Source organism: Biomphalaria glabrata, chromosome 3 (genome assembly GCF_947242115.1).
Source record: "Biomphalaria glabrata chromosome 3, xgBioGlab47.1, whole genome shotgun sequence".
In the NCBI taxonomy this organism is placed as follows: domain Eukaryota; kingdom Metazoa; phylum Mollusca; class Gastropoda; family Planorbidae; genus Biomphalaria; species Biomphalaria glabrata.
Window position 1 is genome coordinate 34,715,860 of NC_074713.1, and position 18,178 is coordinate 34,734,037.

Below are 18,178 nucleotides of genomic sequence, written 5' to 3' on the forward strand. Positions count from 1 at the left end.
ATATTTTCCATCTATTTTTGTTCAAGTCAATTTCAAGATGTAAGAACTTGTAAGGCAGGTGGTGGCAAATTATCCAGTTTCAGTGGTGAATGTTCTATTATGGTATTATGTGGCTTTAAAAGTAATGTTAAAATGTTTGTTTTTTTAAATCCTTTCAAATTTAATTTTTTAAAATCAGGTGTTTCAATTTCTCAATTGAATTTCCAGAAATTATGTTTATTATATCCAGGCCATGTTGACTACATTATCACCATATACACGCTACAACCTGGTTCCTAGGGCATGCACAGTTGGGGGCTGCACAGACAGCAGGGCTGTACAAATTATCACTATGTCAGCTGCACCAGAGGGACAACAGCCTCCAAACATCACAGCACTCAGCAGCTCAGAACTCTATGTTACATGGCAACCACCCCTGTTTCCAAATGGTATGACCTTTAAGGGGAGTCTTCCAATTAGCTTTATAATAGACAAAATTATAATATATTAGTCAAAATAATAGGCTAATTTTATTTTCATAGTTTAATTTCATTTAACCTTTTTTTTTTCTAGATATTTAATAAAAAATAAGAATCTATCTAAAATTTGTCCTATGCAATTAAAAATAAGTATTGACATGATAAAGTATTCTTTGTAATTTTTATGTGTATAGTCTACATTTTACATTGTGTGTAATATGTTTTACATTAAATATAAAAAAATCCCTTTATATATTTATTATTAATACAATTATTATTAATAAATATAATAAAATATAGTAAACTTTTTTGTTGAGTCTAAATTTTTAAATCACATAAAAAATTTTATTAGAAGCCCAAATGATCTAATATAATAAACAAATATTTAAGGGGAAGTTATTAAAAAGAAATTTGTCAAAATTTATTTTGAACAATGGATTTAGTAGATTATTGTCTATAATATTTTGTTCAGGAATCATAATTTTCTATGAGCTTTGGATGCGAGGTCCACTTGGTCCAGACAACCAGTACAACCCACCGGCTTCTAGAATATTTAATCCTAGTGGACGGTTTGATACTTTAGCCACACCTGCTGGAAATCCATTGGACCCACCTGACACATGGTACACAGTGGGAGGATTGCAGGCTTACACTACATATGAATTTCAAGTCTATTCTCAAAATGATGTTAGCAAGGCTGCTAGCCCTTGGGTCAAAGGCCGAACTTTGGAAGCTCGTATGTTTTGCTCTCCTTGCTTTTATAGATTTTTTTTTTGTAGACTAGCAATTGTCAACTAAATGTGTATCTTATAGACTGAATGCAAAGTGTTGTTTTTCTGATTTATTGTTTTATTACCTTTGCACTAGACTTAACGTAATTGTTATGTACATTTTATCTAAGTAACGTATACAAATGAAAAAAACAAGTTATTCTGTAGAAAATTTGTATAATAGACATTTATACTATACTCAACATTTAATGATAGTAGAGTATTGTTAGTAAAATCTGAACTTATTTAAATATGGAAAATAATTCTTACCACGAAGAGTTATATGAGCAAAAACGCTTGAAAGTAATTTTCAATCAACACAAATTTTTATAGATAAACATCATAAACAAAATCAATAGGAGAGAGGGCTTGAGAGACTTTTAAGATTTCCTGACCTGACTAATTGAGACTTGCAGGGTGGGGACAGTCTCTAAAAGCATGAGATATGGTTTATTCCTCCTCACATTGGGGGCCATAGTTTTGTTTCAACTAAACAATTTAATAGATCTAGATCAAGATATTTTAACATTGTTTTGCTTTACTGAAATCTGTAGTATTGTGTAGGTTTTCATAACAAATCTTAAAAATGTGTATTTGATGATATTTTTTGTGCTATATGAATATTTTTTTTAAAGCATCACATCATTTATCCATTCTAATTTTGTCATGTTTGTAGTTCCCAAATATTTAAGTCCGCCAACAACCACTGGTATTAGTAATTCTGAACTTTTGATTACATGGACTGAGCCTCAGGCAGCAGACATGCAGGGCCTTGTCAACATCTACAGATTATATGAAAACATTTTAACAGATCTGACCAAATATCCATTTGATCCACCATCAGTTTGGACTGTAAGTTAGACTGATTATAAATTTATACTTAATTTTCAGTATTTTTAAGGCTGAATTTCAACTTCATTATAGTCTATGCCAAAAATTTTTTTTTTCTTAAAAATAGTGAATTTTTTAATGAAAGTTTGGAACCAGGAGAAAGAAATTTTAAGCTGTCCTTAAGTATAAAAAATGTAACATTTGTAACTTTCTATTTTCTTTCACAATTTTTTCATTTCAAATTTTAAAAATTTATTAATTATTTAGTTTTCTATTTTTTATATTTATATAAAATGAAGAAAGAATTCTTAGTAAAAAAAATAGAAGCAGAGACAAGAAGCAATAATAATTATAGAAAATGATAATTATTTTAAATTTATTATTTAAATATGGTTAAGGTTGGCTGTAAATTTTGAAGATCTTATTGGATTATAAAAATCTGTATTTAATTTCATACAGTTCTTATATTTATCAGTACTAAGAAAATGTTTACAAATATGTTCATGTTGTTATTTTAAGAGAATGCTTAAATGTATAAATCATGCTATTATATTGTTATTTTCTGATGTGTTTAGTTAATTTATGAGGGTAACAGCAGCACATTGAGGTATGTTAAGTCAGGACTGACTCCTTATTCTGCTCACAGTTTCTGTCTGGAGGCTTGCAACAGTCAAGGTTGTATTAACAGTACAACAGTCACTGGACGCACACTTCTTGCAGGTTTGAATTGCAAATTATTAATAGAGATTAATACTTATTGACAATCTAGAACTAAATGGACTATCTCAAGAAATAGACTCAATCAGGAAATATTTAAAGAAAAGTAAAATTTATTACTAATTTTTTAAAATACGTTTCATGTTAATAAAAGTTTTTTTTAGACATTTATTAGTAGTCACATTTAGATCTCTAAAACTAAAATTATGAAAATCAAAGATCACTATCACTTTTATTGTGCTCAAAATTATACCATGGCTATATTAATTTTATAAAAACATAACCTTTAGTTTTCAAAAATAATTAAGGATGCATTAATGCACCTATAACCCATTTCCTCAAACAAGATGATAGGTAATCATCAACTTACAAAGTAAAACAAAGTCTACAACATGCTCAAATCTCTCTTACTTAGTGTCATTAATGGTCATTTAGATTGTATTTTTCAAGGTTACTTCTGGGTTTGCCATTTAAATTTTAAAAAATTCTTTGATGAGTTTTTATCAATATTTGATTGCTTATTTTTCTGTAACCAGCTCCTGAAGGAGTGCAGAGACCTCAAGTTGATGGATTCAACACTACAGTCATGAAGATCAGTTGGGACCCACCACTGTTTCCAAATGGGCCCCCACCCACCTACAGGGTGCAGAAGACTAACATTGCCCTTAGTTACCCTGCTTCTGTCATTAGAGGTACACGCTTCACTGGAGGGGGCTACTACTCTTTCTCTCCAAATATAATCCCACAGAATGTAGCTTTTACTGGTGAGTAGAATGGGAGGAATTGTAACCATTTGTTTTAGACACATGTAAGAAACCTCTAAAAAGTGTTACAAATGTTTGGTTATAAAATCTGCTTCAATTTTTACATTGTGCTAGTTATTACATTAGACAACTGTTAAGCAATCTTGACCTTTTACCTACATCAGAGGCAGGTAGCTGGTTCTTTCCTTTCATCTCTCTTCTTTGACAGTCTATAGTGTCTTGTGAGGCAGGTGTAGACATTGGGTAATTGCCCCACTCACTACCCCTAAGGCCGTCTATGATCTTCGTTTCTGACTTTTTACAGGCATTCGCTTGAAGTTTAGACTGGAGAGAGGGACAGGCATTCTGCTGTTTAGCGCCACCAGTACTCAAGAGGAGTTCATAGTTGTGCAGTTTGTGAATGGTAGGCCAAGGTTTATGTTTGATACACAAGGTAGGTCTGAAAAGGATACAGCTAGAATTGAGAAAAAAAAAATGCCAGACTATCTTTAAAATTGATATTTAATAAGCGTTCTTAAAAATGTTTTTTTTTTTTTATTTTAAAAATGTTTTAATATTTTGTTTGACAAACTATTAAATATAACTGGATTTGTTGAGTTTAAACTTGATCTGATTACTTCACAGCATCAAAACAATCACACTATAAATTTCTTACTTCAGGCTAAGAAAAATTCAAACTTCCCTCTCAAGACCTAAAGATCATTTGGACAACTGAAGTGTTGTCAATTATTCTGTGGCCAGTAGCTTATAATGGTGTCGTTTTAATACCACTTCCCCTAAATTTTATTACCAGATCTTAAAGACAATAATTCAATAATTTATTTTTGAACACTGTAGAAAAAAACCCAGAGTTGTCACAGAGTTGCTTATTTAAAATTAAAAATATAAATAATAACAACTAGATCAATTAATTCAACAAATTCTAATAAAATTCAATGTTTATTTAGAGATATTTAGAGATATATTTTATTACTGGGTGGATGTTTATTTTATCACAAGTATTAGTTAACCAGATTTGGATACTCTTGCTAATTGAGTATAGTCTTCAGTTGCATCAGCATATCTGAGTACATTGATATTAAATGCACTGTCTTTCTAAACATAAACACCATTTAGTCCTTTGAGTTTAAACACATAAAGAAGTTATGAACCTTGTCTATTTGATTCAAACCTGAACTACAGGGCATTGCACTGCACTGGCTGAGGTCAATTACGATGCTTATCCCAACTGGCCAAATCTGATCAATAGTGGGTTTCACACCATGCTCATTTGGCGAGAAGGCAATAATGGCAGCCTATTAATTGATGGTTATTTTAGAGGTTGTTCATCATGATGTTTCAGTCTTTGCATGTATATCTACTCTCTTTCTTTTAGCTTTAAAAGAAACTTTTGTTTCATCCCTTATTTCTCCATTCCACTTTTTAACATATAGATGTTGTCTTCTGCTTTGAAACTTCAATAATATATTTTCTTCATCCTTAAACAATCTGCAAGAGAAAATAAAAATAGCAGCAGCTTTTTGTTCCTTACATCTCTTACATAATATCCTCCTAGCTCTTTTCTTGTTCATGATTCTCTCTCTTTGTTTTCTAAGATAATCATGTAATGATCATATTACTGTATCTTAATATATCTGTATGCTTTAAATAGCCTGGCTAATTTCAATCCCTTCAAACTCTTTTCTTTTGTTTATAGTATTTCTTTATTCCTACTTACATCTTATTTAGATATCTACGTATATATATATATATATATATATATATATATATATATGAGTAATATTTATACCAATGCTTTTTTAAAAATTTCCTTAACACAACTCTGTTATATTATTATTAAATATTATTATGCAATATCTTTACTTTTATTTATTTCTTAAATTATTTTGAACTGTATTTACTATATTTTTTAACAAGAAAATAGCTTATGATTAGGGCAGTGAATAACGCTTTGCATTTTTACTTCATCACTTGATAATATATTTGTTTTTGCTAATATCTAATTAAAACAACTTAAAAATAAAGGCCTAACTGAACATATTTCTGACATTTTTTTTTCCATTGGCAATAAATACAATGAAATTTTCTAAAAGGCTGACTACTTGATTCAAAATGTGTATGAATTCAATATCTTTATGAGAATAAACTTGTTCAAAACTGTTGATGTTGATAAGGTTTTAGTGTTTGAAACCAAGAAGTACACACTGTTAAATGTGACATTATCATCACACTCTGTGTTGCATGATCTCCTCCTCTGTCTCTAAGGTTGTACAAATATTGCTTTCATCACCACAACCAATGATGAGGGACTTATCTACAATGATAGGAAATGGCACACATTTGAGGCTCGTAGAGATGGTGTCAGTGGTCAGGTAGTCGTGGACAACAAATGGATAGGTAAACAAAGGGTAGACAAGTAGTGCAAATAATTAGTTACTTCCCCTGTTACCTTTAATAAGTATGCATCACAGAGCAATGCAAGTGATGATCAATCAGTTACATGTTTGTTTATTTCAACCTCCTCTTCATGCTGTAAAATAGAACTTGTTAGACTCAAATTTAATAATTATTTGACCTGAATTTATTCAGAGCAAATTGAGAAAGAATATAAAAAGAATATAGGACTGACTAGATCACTTTGACTGTGAACAAATCTATTCTTATTTATTTACAAATTGTGGAAAAAAAACTATTTTATTCTCTTTAGAGTTAAGTAAACATTTAGCATACAACAATTTTTAATTAAAAGTGAATTCTTGATTTTACTTTGTATTTAATCTTCTGATGCATTTTTTAGTTTGTGTGTAACTACAACACAATATTATTATGTATTCTTAAATATTAAGTGCATATATTAGTGACTTTCTTTTGTCTCTTGTTCACTATTCTCTAAACTGTGCTTCATTCGATCAACTTTACAATGTTCTCTTTTTTTTTTCTACTTTTTTCTTGTTTCATTTTATTTTTCATTTCTTCTCATGTTATATGTTTGGATTTTATGAAATATCATTCCTAATACCAGAATTAAACATAGCTGCATTTCCCACTTTACTAAAAGGTATAAAGACCCCATTTCAGTTCATCTTCATATTTTATAAAGTACAGATGATGATACTTTAAATATTTAGTTTACATATCAACTGGTCTTTCATATTCTATAAAATAATCATGGCAATGAAGATACTTTAAATAATTTTTTTAATGATAAACTTGGGGGGTAATGAGTTTGCTACAAAAACTTTCTGCATAGTCTTTTGTTTCATCTCATAAAAATCTCTAGGTTCAAGCAACATCAGAGATGCTTTGTGCACAGATACTAGTGTGATAGGACCAACCACTGGTGTATATGTCGGAGGCTTTCCTGCTGAGTTTATACTGCGACGTACAGACAAAACACGAAAAGTTAATAATTCTAGTTATATTTTCTTCTAATATAAAATGCAACTTATTCTATTCAAGTAAAAATTTGTTTTATGCCATGGCTGTTTAGAATGCTATTTGAGCTTTTTGAAGATGATTTGATTTTAAAATGAATTTAAAAAAAATCACTTTATACAATTATAAAAGATTTATTAATTTCACTTAGAGCACAATTTATCAATTTCACTTAGACCACAATTTATTAATTTCTCTTAGACTGTAATTTATTAATTTTGCTTAGACCACAATTTTGTTTTATCAATATCCATCTCTAACTCCTAGTCTTCCTTCTAGATAGAAACAACACCGTTTCAAGGCTGCATAGATAATGTTGAGATTTTAACCCAGAAATTTCCAGAAGAAATTTGGACCAAACTGGACTGGACTCAAGGAAAAACAAATGATTTGGCATTTCTGAACTGGCAGGGTTGTCCCATCAATCTTCAGCAAGGATTTCATTTCATGGGAAAAGGTTTTTTCTTTGACTTACAACCTTGTCATAGGGAGTAGCTATGTTGGATGTTTTTATTTGTTAACCTAGCTAATTCTGTCATGAATTTACTGTGTCATAAGGTTTAATGTTAATACAAGTGTTAAACAAATTGGATTTTCAGTTAGCCTGGATTTTGGGTCACATTTCTAAATAGTTAATTTATTTCTGAATTGTTGATTTGATTCTTCAAACACTAACACATTTTTACTATTTTGTTGAGAGAACAGGATATCTGGTGATTGCCAACTGTGATGACAAAGGAATCTGTGACATTAGTGGTGACAAAATTGAAGTTCGTTTTAGAATGAGAACCACACTACATACTGGACTTCTCTTTTTGATCTATGGTGGAAATGGCATTTATATGTATAGGTTTGTTAAAGTCAAAACCCCCCTAAATCCCCCCCCCCCCCCCTTTACAAAAAAAAAATCTAGTTGAGCACTAGATAATGGTGAAGTTAATTACTGACATTTCATTTTTAGTTGAATTATTTTAATTAATATTTAGTACATCATTGCCTACTTATGTTGAATTAGTTTATTTTTAAGTACACCTTTAGCTTGTCTTGTAAAAAAATATTATGAAGTGAAGATGGTCAAGTTGTAGATCTAATCATCAAACATCATTCCATTTTGTCTCTTAGTGTGCTGGACAATAGGCGTCTCAGTTTTACAATCAGTAGCAACAATTACAACACCAGGGTCCTATATGACAGACCAGAAACTAATCTATGTGATGGTCAGTGGAGGGACTTTGTCTTCTCCAAAATTGGACAGCAAGCATCCATTGCAGTACTGCAGGGGAGAAACGTCTCTGTGGGTGATCCCAATGTGGCCATGAGTTTGTCTTTAACATCCGACATATTTCTTGGTGGACTGAAAACAGGATCAGCAGCTTTAAAGTATGTTCAACAGAATGGCTTGACTATACCTGGCGATGGTAAGAGAAGTTTTTAGAGCTGTTAAATTTGTTAACCTTTGACCTTTGTTTTAGAGTGTCTAGAGTTTGACTCATGTTGAAGATTTAAAATTGAATATTTTTAGAATGTTCCTGAGTTTAGCTAGCTCAAAGAAGTACAGGAGATCATAAGTGGAAAGTCTATGTTGACACATCATCTGATCCATGAACTATTAGATCTGGAAATAGACTTTCGAATTGTAGGGTGAAATGGGGCTAAGCTTGGTTATTTCAAGTCAACTCTTTAGGATAATGAAGAAAAAAAACAGATTTAATAGTGCTATCTTTTCTTTGTATTTTTTTTTTTTTAATTCTACAAATGTTTAAACAGTGTGGCAAAGTGATTGACCTCTGAAACAAAAGATCTTGAGTTTGAATCCCCATGAATACTTGGATTCTGAACTTATCAAGGATGCCCTTGAGTCCACCCAACTGATATGGGTACCTGAAGTACTTTTGGGAAGTTAAGATAATTTATTGTACAGGCCTCATGACACCCACATTAACAGATGAGCCCTCATAGATTGCAAGGTCTGAAACGGATACCTTTACTTCACTTACTTACTTTACACATTTTATCCTGCAGGTTTTGGTGGATGTTTTTCTGGGTTTGCCATTAATACAAAAGAATATGAAAAAGATATGATTGTAGTGGATGTTGATAACACCAACCTGGATGGCTGTCCACCATATCATGATGTGGAGATTACTTGTCAGTCCAGCCTGATCACAGAAATATACAATGGAACAGATACTGTGGCTTATGAAACAGGATTATTACCATATACAGGTCAGACCATGCAGTTTGTTAGATTTATTGAAAAGTAAAAAGCAATATTTGATGCTTAGTCTAATGATTAATTATTCTTTTTTTTTTTTTAAACTCTAAAATTTTGATTCTTTAAAATATGCTTCATTAACTTTATAGACTTTGAATGAAAGAGTTTGTCTCACAAACTGTAGGTCTTATTTTAACCAAATAAGAGGCTGTTCTTTTTTTAGCCTATATGTATTAGATAAAAAGGCTTTTTTTCAAGCTTGGGCATGGCCAGAATTTCTTTGTTGAAATATGGATATTTAATATATTTGTAATGAATCTCAATAATTCAAAAGATTTGTTAACAACTAAAAATGCTGTAGCTCGTTAGTAGCTAAAATTATCTTTTTTTTTCTTAATACCTAGGTTGATATAAGTTGGAAAAACAATAATAAATATATAGAGTAAATAACTTGTGTTCTCAGATTACATCTACAGAGTGGTGGCCTCTAACTCTGCTGGAGAAGGCTACAGTTCATGGGCTTATGGCAGAACAAGAGAAGGAGGTCAGTATACTTTATAATGTATTATGAATCTTTATTCAAACATGGAACTATTTGACAAGAATTAGCCAGGTGAATCAACAGATTTTCAATGTTTTTCCAACTTAATTAAAAAAAAAGGATAATTATTTTGAAATGGCAATAAAAATCAAACTTAAAAAAAATCAAATCTTTATTCTTTTTTATACCAATCTATCAATCTATCTAGACTAGATAAATAACATCAGATTATAATTAATAATTGTATGTATGGACAAATATATATGTATATAAAATATATGTTTTATTTTATTATGCAACCTATGTGTTTTTGTGTTATCTTGATGTTCTCATTCTGTAGCCCCCAGTGGTGTAAAAGCTCCTATCAGTGTGAGAACTATCAGTGGCTATGAAGTGGAAGTGATCTGGCTAGAGCCAGAAATAACCTATGGGTTACTTACCAAGTATGTGATCATGGCCTATATGGTCAACAGCACTTCATTTGTCTCCATGGACATACTAGATGTCAGCTTGACTGCAGGTAAATATCTGGATCGGTTTAGTCTTAAGCCTACAAAAGAATGACATTTTTTTAAATTTAAGGCTGACAATTTTCACAAAAGGAATTTTCTCTTGTTGAAATGTTCAGGAATGCAGAGTTAGCATTAAAACTAACTTTGTAGGACTCTAAGAATCAGTCACTATAAATCAGACTCATAAAATTTTCTTTTGTAAATAATCAAAACTATTGACTCTAGCTCCATGATCCTATAATTTGTACAGAGTTCTGTTTTTTTTTTTCTCAACTTTGGAAATATTAGTCACGACTAGAAAGGTTGGGATCTGATATTAAAAAATCACTAGAAAAAGGAAGGAGAAAATTATTTATTTTTTCATTTCATCAAATTTTTATTCATTAATAATAATAATAATAATTTTATTTATAAAGTACTGTTAACAAACAAAATGTAGGCTCAAGGCGCTGTAATAACATTACAAACACAAACATGACAACTAAAATGACAATTAATCTAAAAAAGTTTTAAACAGATAGGTCTTAATGTTCTTCTTAAAAGTGGTGTAGCATGATCTAACACTGCTGTGTTTTCAGCCAACATGACAGGTGTAATACCGGATACGACCTATTTGATTAAAATGAAGGCATGCACACCAGGTGGCTGTACAGAGAGCATTGATGGGATGCAAGTTACTATGCTCATAGAAGGTTAGTAGATTGACATTGGTCTTTCAGTTCTTTAGTCTACTAGACCTACCATGCTGATCAGAGACATGGCAAAGTTCTAGCAGAAGTTATATATTATATGGGACTGGTCTGGTTAACAAACATTGATGTTAAGACGTTTTCTCTGAACAATAAACTTTCTATAGCTTAATACAGAAACTCTGAATTTCTAAATATAACAATTATGAGTTATATTATAGATCTAGATCTGTAAGACTTTTGCATTTTTTGTTATCGTTTGCTTTTTTTTAGCGGCATCCGAAAGGGGAAAAGACACTATTGGTTTTGTGTGGAATGTCTGTCCGTCGTCTGTCCCGTTTAGATCTCGTAAACTAGAAAAGATATTGAAAATCCAACATCATGATAAATTAGACTATTCAAAGTTCTGATGCAACGGCTACTTTTTCCTTTACTGAAATTGAAAAATTTAATTTCTAAAATCAACTATGCAAGCCGTTTTTTTTTAAAAATACACCATTTTTACATCTATTAACTACTAATAGTAACAAACACAGGAGGCTATTTAGTAAGGGAGATAACCATTTACTATATTTTTAACACATTTATGCAAATGGTTTTAGATTTTTTTCAAAAAAATATTTTTTGTTTACAAATGTATTGCTAAGTTACGTAAGTTCTGTCATACTAACTACTAAATAAAAAAAAAAAAAAGTTACTATTTTTTTAAAGAGAAACTTAACTTACTTGTGTTATTGGCACAGGAAGTTCTCTATTGTCATTAGAAAATAATGCCCTAACCTATGTAAAATAGCTGAATGTCTTACTTAATTAATCAAGTTTTATAATAAATATAAGATTTACCTTATTGGTTTTATATTATCACATATACTGTAGATCTAGGAAATCTTTTGGAAAAAAGAGCCTTTGTTTTTCTTAATCAATTAGAACCTATCATTGTGACTTATGCTGCTAAATTAGTCTGATTAGTTTTGTTTGGTGTTGATGTTACTTCGAAAATTGTTGATTTGTATTTGTGCTTATGTTAGCATCCTAATTTTTAGCACAATTTTTTTTTTGTCCTTCTGTCTGTACAGACAAATCATTGTGTCTGTAATACTTTTGTTTTATTTTGTCCACTCAGCACCAGAGAATGTTTCAGCACCAACAGCAGATGCTGGACCAAATTATTTACTTGTAAAATGGACACTTCCTGGTAAACCCAATGGTCCTATCACAGGCTTTGTGTTGTATAAAGAGGGAGCGGAAGTTTATAAAGGAGGACAATTGTCCTATAATGTCACTGGCTTACAGGTAAACCTAAACTTTGTCTCTTTAGGTTTGCTTAAAATAAATTACTTGTGTCATTTAAGGCTGTATAAATTTTCTATTGTCACTGTAAGGAAACTTTGGTATATCTTAGTATATCTAGTTTCTTATGTTGATAAACTCAGAAAAAATACAAATAATGAAACTATATTTTTAATTTTAATTATTCTGAATCACCTTGTCTATCAAGCATTCAACAGATTATAACAAGACATTCTCTCTATGTTTAGTTAGTGTGGCCACTAGAAGGTTATACATTTAAAAGTTAATTTTTCTAATGATTTTTTTTATCTATTAGTGAAAAATTTAAAAAAAAATTTAAAAATCAATTCTAATGTAAATTAAATTAAATATACCTAGTTAAGCTTTCTTTTTTCTTTCTGGATACAAATATCTCGATTTTTAAGCAAAAAAAACACACTTTTTTGTGTGAACCTTTCTTTATTGTCACTAAGCACTTTGGCTTGTAAAATGAAAGCTCCACATCATGAGAACATTTTGACCAATTTTCTTTCCTTTATTTTAAAATGAACTTTTTAGGTCTATACAGCCTACAGGTTTTATGTATCAGCTTGTACTGTGGCTGGCTGTACTAGTGGACCCTCAGTGGCCCTCAGCACATTACAGCTGCCACCAACTTCAGTAGGACAACCAAGACTTCTTGTATTAGGTTTGTATATGTGATAGTATAAAAATACTAATTGCCTTTCTCAATCATGTTTCAAACATTAGCAATCAACAAGTTTTACTTAGACATATGCTGCACTAATTTTACTAAAGACTAGTTATGATACAAACAAATTCTGTTGCATGTTTTCTAGTTGTGTATCTACATGATCCAAGAAAACAATCTCAATTTCTAAGTGCACCAAGATGGCTAATTTTCTTCAATACATTTAGTGTACAATTTGAGTTGGGTCTGATTTCAGTTTGTTTTGCATTACTTCTAGTTTGTGAAAATCTGTCTTAATTATTCAGTGCGGCATTACTCTTAGTGAGTAACTTCACTAGCGCTGGAGAGTGTGGTGCTATTCTCAGCGAGTAACTTGGAATACAATATTTGTTTCACTATCATTATAATGTTAAAATTTTTATTTCTCAGTTTATTTTTATTTTACACATGTGAGAGTGAATGTTCTTTGTTTTGGTTGTATATTGTATGCAGAACCAAAACATTTACAAAAAAATGATAATATTGTGTTAGTGGTTCCACTTAGTTTATATGACAGGACCCAAAATATTTTAATAATACAATTTTTTAGTTAATTTTTTATCTTTTGTTAAATATAAAGTGACAAATAGTTTTTAGGTTTGTGATTTTTTTATATTGATGGATTAAATAAAGAATTATAAGGATAAATCTTTCAGTATATTGAATGTTTGATGAATTTTTATATATTTGCTTTTCTTTACTCAGTTAAAAAATGTATTTTATTTATTGCACTTTTCAGCCAAATCATTTTCCTTTAAAATAAAATCAAATATGTTAGATTATTTAATAAAATAAAAAAGGTTAGTTCTAGTTACACTTACAGTTACGTCAAAATGAACTACGCACACCAAGAGTTGCGATAACATGGAAGCCAAAACGAGGAAAGCGCAAACAGGGACGTCCTCGTATTACTTGGCGACACACCTTCATGGAGGACCTCAGAACAGTGGACACCAGGTGGGAGGAGGCTTCTGACATTGCCAGTGACAGATCTTTATGGAGACAGCTTGCTGCCCAATGCGCCGAACGGCGCAGGAAGACCTAAGTCTAAGTCTAGTTACACTGATCCTCTGCAAAATTTTGTTTGTCCTGGAAAACTCCATTTTTCTCACTCAAAATTATTTGCACTGAAACAGTTGTGTGTTTATATTTGTCACTTTTAGAAACTAGCAGTTCTGAATTTTAAAAAATTGAGGGCCCCTTTTAAAGTTTGACAGTTAAAAATGTGCACTACGTTCAAGATAAGCATCAAAATTTATTTAGATTATTATTTTTTTTTTTTTTAGGTATATAGCACCTTGAGCCTACATTAGGTTTGTTAACAGTGCTATATAAATTCAATTATTAATATTATTTTTTAGCGCAATGTTAATAGTAAAAAATTATGACTGTTTGTGATTCCACACAGGTACATCTCAGATTGATGTCAGCTGGGACAAACCATCAGAACTTAATGGTGTACTGGAGTCTTACTTATTGTATGCATCCACTGCAGAAGATAGTCTTGGTGATGTGGTCTACAATAGTTCTGTCTTTATTCAGCGTTATGTCTTGACTGGACTGATGGCTGGCACCAAATATTATATTACACTTGGGGTAGGACTGTAAATACATATTACACAATACATTGGTGGTATGGCTGACTCTGTATATTCCATAAGACTCTTGTGTTCTGTACTATTGATCAAGCAGTATGTTTAACATAAAAATTAATAACACATACATTTATAATATGGCTGGTACAACATGTTTCAAAACACTGAATAAAACTGGCTCTACATGTCTCTTTGTCTATTACAGTATGGACATTGATGCAGGGTAAAAGTAGGCGAGAACCTTAAAAGTTAATTTTTAGAAGTCAGTAAAATATTAATATTTCATTTCAATTGAAATAATGAGGTATCTTTGGAAATGATTTTAGAGAGTGTTTTTGTTTTTTAAATCAGTTTCAGGTTTTGAAAAAGTTTTATTTCTGAACTTAGTATAGCTTTGTTGATTGTAATTTATACCTATACTTACTCCAGGCATGTACTGGTGGAGGCTGTACAGTAGGGCAACCTGCATCTGCTACAACTAAAGAAAGTGCTCCAGATGGTGTTCCCTTGCCTGTGGTTGTGGCACTCAGCACTAGTGAACTGTTGGTCACCTGGGATCCACCTAAATATCCTAATGGTAATTTTGATTTAAAAAAAAATAACATCTCCTGTTCATAAACATTTGTCATCATTCCATGTGTATATCTCAGAATTAAATTTGTTCGGTTTTCAAAGTCATTTTTCTGTGTCTCCAGGTGCAATCATCAGATATGTATTGGTACAAAATGGTATCCAGGTACAAAGTGGATTGACCAGATCCTATACAAGCACTGGACTGGAGCCCTTCAGTAGACACATCTTCCGTGTTGAGGCTTGTACAGCTTTGGGTTGTGCTTCAAGTGGACAGGTGAAAAGTCATTCTTTCTGAACATGTTGCTACATGTTTAACATCCAAGCATTGTAAAAAGGGACAAAATATTTAAAGTTATATTTTGACTAGTAAAAAAAATTGTTGATATGAAACAGTAATAAAATATATTTTATATATGTTTTATATTTATTTAATATTTTATTAATTAAATGGTAGACATGAAGGTACACCTTACATAATACACATGACACTGTTAGATAAAACATCTTGCACGACATTTCTGGTATTAGATTATTTGATCTCTTTCCTTGAAAAAACCATAGCTTCATCTAAGAAAAGCATTTATTGGGGCATTAGTCAAGTGTTCAAAAATGTTCCCAACTCTTTTATTTTTTAATTTATATTTCCCCTGTAGCCTACTTGCCATTGCACTAATGAAATTGTTGTCCGATTGTTTTCTTGTGTTTTACAGCATTTTTTTTCCCAAAATCTCTTTAGGTTGAAATGAGGACCAAAGAAGCGCCACCTATTGGCTTGATAGTTCTGAATGCAAATGTCGTCAGTTCTAGAAGTGTCAATGTGTCATGGACTGTGCCAGAAAAGCCCAATGGTTTTTTGATGTACCAGACATTTTTTACTGGATTGTTTTATATAGATACTGGTTAGTACAGAATTCTGTTATCATGTTACACAAAGATTTATATCATAAAGACAAATTCAATGGTAGATATTCTCAAATTCCTTAAGTTTTATTAAATAGGAAACTGTAGTAAACCTATTCCAAATGTTGGTCTATTGTATTTTTTGTTGTTTTATTTTAAGGATGTTAAAAAAAAAATTGTCTGTAAGCTCAAAAATTAATGAGGATTATTATTATTATATTATTATAGCTTTTATATAGCGCTACTTTCATGCTTATAGCATGCTCAGAGCGCTTTGGTCCAATCTCATTTGTGGACCAGTGGGGGGGGGGGGGGAGGGGGTATCTAGGAGTTGGTTTTCCGTGCTGCCTTTAGGCGCTCAGTAAACGCAACTCTGCCCGAGTCGGGTGTCGAACTTCGAGCCCCCTTCTAGGTAGCGAAGGCAAGCCAAGTTCAAGCGCACTTAGCCTCTCGACCAAACATTTGTTTGAAGCTGACTTGTTATGTGTTTAAAAGCATTGTTAAAAAAAAAGTTTTAATCCACATTAGATGTGACAAAATATGTAGCTCACAGCTGGTTCTGTATAGGCAGTTACTGCACTAGTCCTGTATAGGCAGTTACTGCACTAGTCCTTTAACTTCCCACTCAGTGCCCAATTATACAAAATGAAATGGTAAAAGTCCTATTCATTGTTGATGCTTTGAATATTTGAATTTGTACACACCCTATTATAAATTGATTGATATTTTTATGATTCAGCCAACTGGAACTACTCTGTCGTATCTGATAGACGTCTGCTACTAAATGCTACTGCTGGCTACATTACTTACTTAGTGACAAACCTGCTGCCAATGTCAACCTACTCTATCCAGATCAATGGAACAAACTCTGTTGGCTTCATCCTCAGTAATAGTGTCAATGTCACACTGCCTCCTGGAAGTAAGTGAAGATCAATTGTATAGCTTTCAATCAGATCAAAATAGATCAGAATAGATAAAGACTCAATTTTTCAGTATGTGACTGTTTCAGTTCAAATTCTTGTGTTTTTCTAAATGTTGAAATGTTACACAGCACAGAATAAGTTAACTATTAACTATGAAATGATTTGATGGACATTCACCTTCATTTGAAATGAGTAGGACGTAATTATCTTCTTTTTTGAAGTAACATTAATAGAACCATTGACTTGATAGAACTAATTGCACTTATCACTTATTTGTTTTCAGCACCAGATGGTGTTGCCCCACCCAAGCTAGTGTCTGATACACCTAGATCAGTCAAGGTCACCTGGATGCCTGCAGGCAGGGTGAATGCCAATGAAGCAGTAGCCTATTTACTGCAATTCATGGAGACCTCGAGCAATGCCATGCTACAGAAGTAATACAGTTGTATTTGTTTAGAGAACACATGAACTGATACACTCACACATATACTGTTAAAACACATCTACAACTGTTGCACAGATCTTGGAGACCTCACACAGTGGCCTAGAGCTGATGTAAACTGTTGTATTTATATTTATTTACCAGAAAACTGAAGCGATACATGCACAAAAGTGATTCATAATACATGCAATTCATAAAACTGTAACATGAATATCTAAACAAGAGCACTTTTTTGTTTACTTTTTAAAGTTTGCATTGAACATTTTGTACTCTGGAAATATAAATCTGTAAATGAAAACTCCTGTTTTGTTAAACAAGTATGAATAATTTCATGTTGAATAAGTTGTTGATTAGACATTGAATTGAATTATTTAGAATGCTCTCAGAAGTAATTTATGAAATTGTCTAGAATCAAATACAAAATAGATTTAGTTAAAGATTGAGGTTAGGTGTTAGGGTTATACATTTCAAGTATTTCTACAAGTATCTAGTATCCACTAATTCTCTGGTTTTGTTTCTGTAGTGAATTTGGTCCAACCACTACACTGAGCTATACTAAAATGAACTTGGTGCCTTACACTGAATATAAATTTAGAATCATCGCCAGCAACAGTTATGGGGATACAACATCGGACTGGTCATCTGTAGTCACTAAACAGGACAGTAAGTGAACAGTTACATGGCCCAACTGAAACAGAACTTTTTTTTGTTTAGTCAGCTCTACAAACCTCTGTGATGGAGCCTGGTATTGTTAGTCCAGATCCCCCAGTTCATACAGTTCTATAGTAGCCAG

General features: G+C 31.7%; 1 protein-coding gene and 1 long non-coding RNA gene across 2 annotated transcripts in view; one reads left to right on the plus strand and one right to left on the minus strand.

The window, feature by feature from the left end:
• The window catches only part of LOC106057012 (usherin-like), a 77,747-nt gene that overhangs the window by 24,113 nt on the left and 35,456 nt on the right, over positions 1-18,178 (plus strand). Inside the window, exons 18-41 of the mRNA XM_056024697.1 lie at positions 230-428; positions 931-1,194; positions 1,905-2,080; positions 2,635-2,779; positions 3,313-3,540; positions 3,845-3,973; positions 5,806-5,937; positions 6,821-6,942; positions 7,255-7,432; positions 7,681-7,825; positions 8,098-8,393; positions 8,998-9,201; positions 9,654-9,734; positions 10,072-10,251; positions 10,822-10,935; positions 12,056-12,225; positions 12,781-12,910; positions 14,361-14,548; positions 14,977-15,124; positions 15,243-15,394; positions 15,857-16,019; positions 16,760-16,939; positions 17,227-17,377; positions 17,909-18,048. Coding sequence (XP_055880672.1) covers positions 230-428; positions 931-1,194; positions 1,905-2,080; positions 2,635-2,779; positions 3,313-3,540; positions 3,845-3,973; positions 5,806-5,937; positions 6,821-6,942; positions 7,255-7,432; positions 7,681-7,825; positions 8,098-8,393; positions 8,998-9,201; positions 9,654-9,734; positions 10,072-10,251; positions 10,822-10,935; positions 12,056-12,225; positions 12,781-12,910; positions 14,361-14,548; positions 14,977-15,124; positions 15,243-15,394; positions 15,857-16,019; positions 16,760-16,939; positions 17,227-17,377; positions 17,909-18,048 — 4,015 coding nt within the window. The remainder of the gene's footprint in view (positions 1-229; positions 429-930; positions 1,195-1,904; positions 2,081-2,634; positions 2,780-3,312; positions 3,541-3,844; positions 3,974-5,805; positions 5,938-6,820; positions 6,943-7,254; positions 7,433-7,680; positions 7,826-8,097; positions 8,394-8,997; positions 9,202-9,653; positions 9,735-10,071; positions 10,252-10,821; positions 10,936-12,055; positions 12,226-12,780; positions 12,911-14,360; positions 14,549-14,976; positions 15,125-15,242; positions 15,395-15,856; positions 16,020-16,759; positions 16,940-17,226; positions 17,378-17,908; positions 18,049-18,178) is intronic.
• Positions 3,847-17,698, minus strand: LOC129925260 (uncharacterized). Its single transcript, XR_008777085.1, has 8 exons — positions 17,626-17,698; positions 16,831-16,933; positions 14,426-14,554; positions 10,172-10,281; positions 9,084-9,134; positions 5,990-7,795; positions 4,712-5,028; positions 3,847-3,979 (listed from the first exon to the last, which is right to left on the minus strand). It is a non-coding gene; the product is annotated as an uncharacterized LOC129925260 (long non-coding RNA).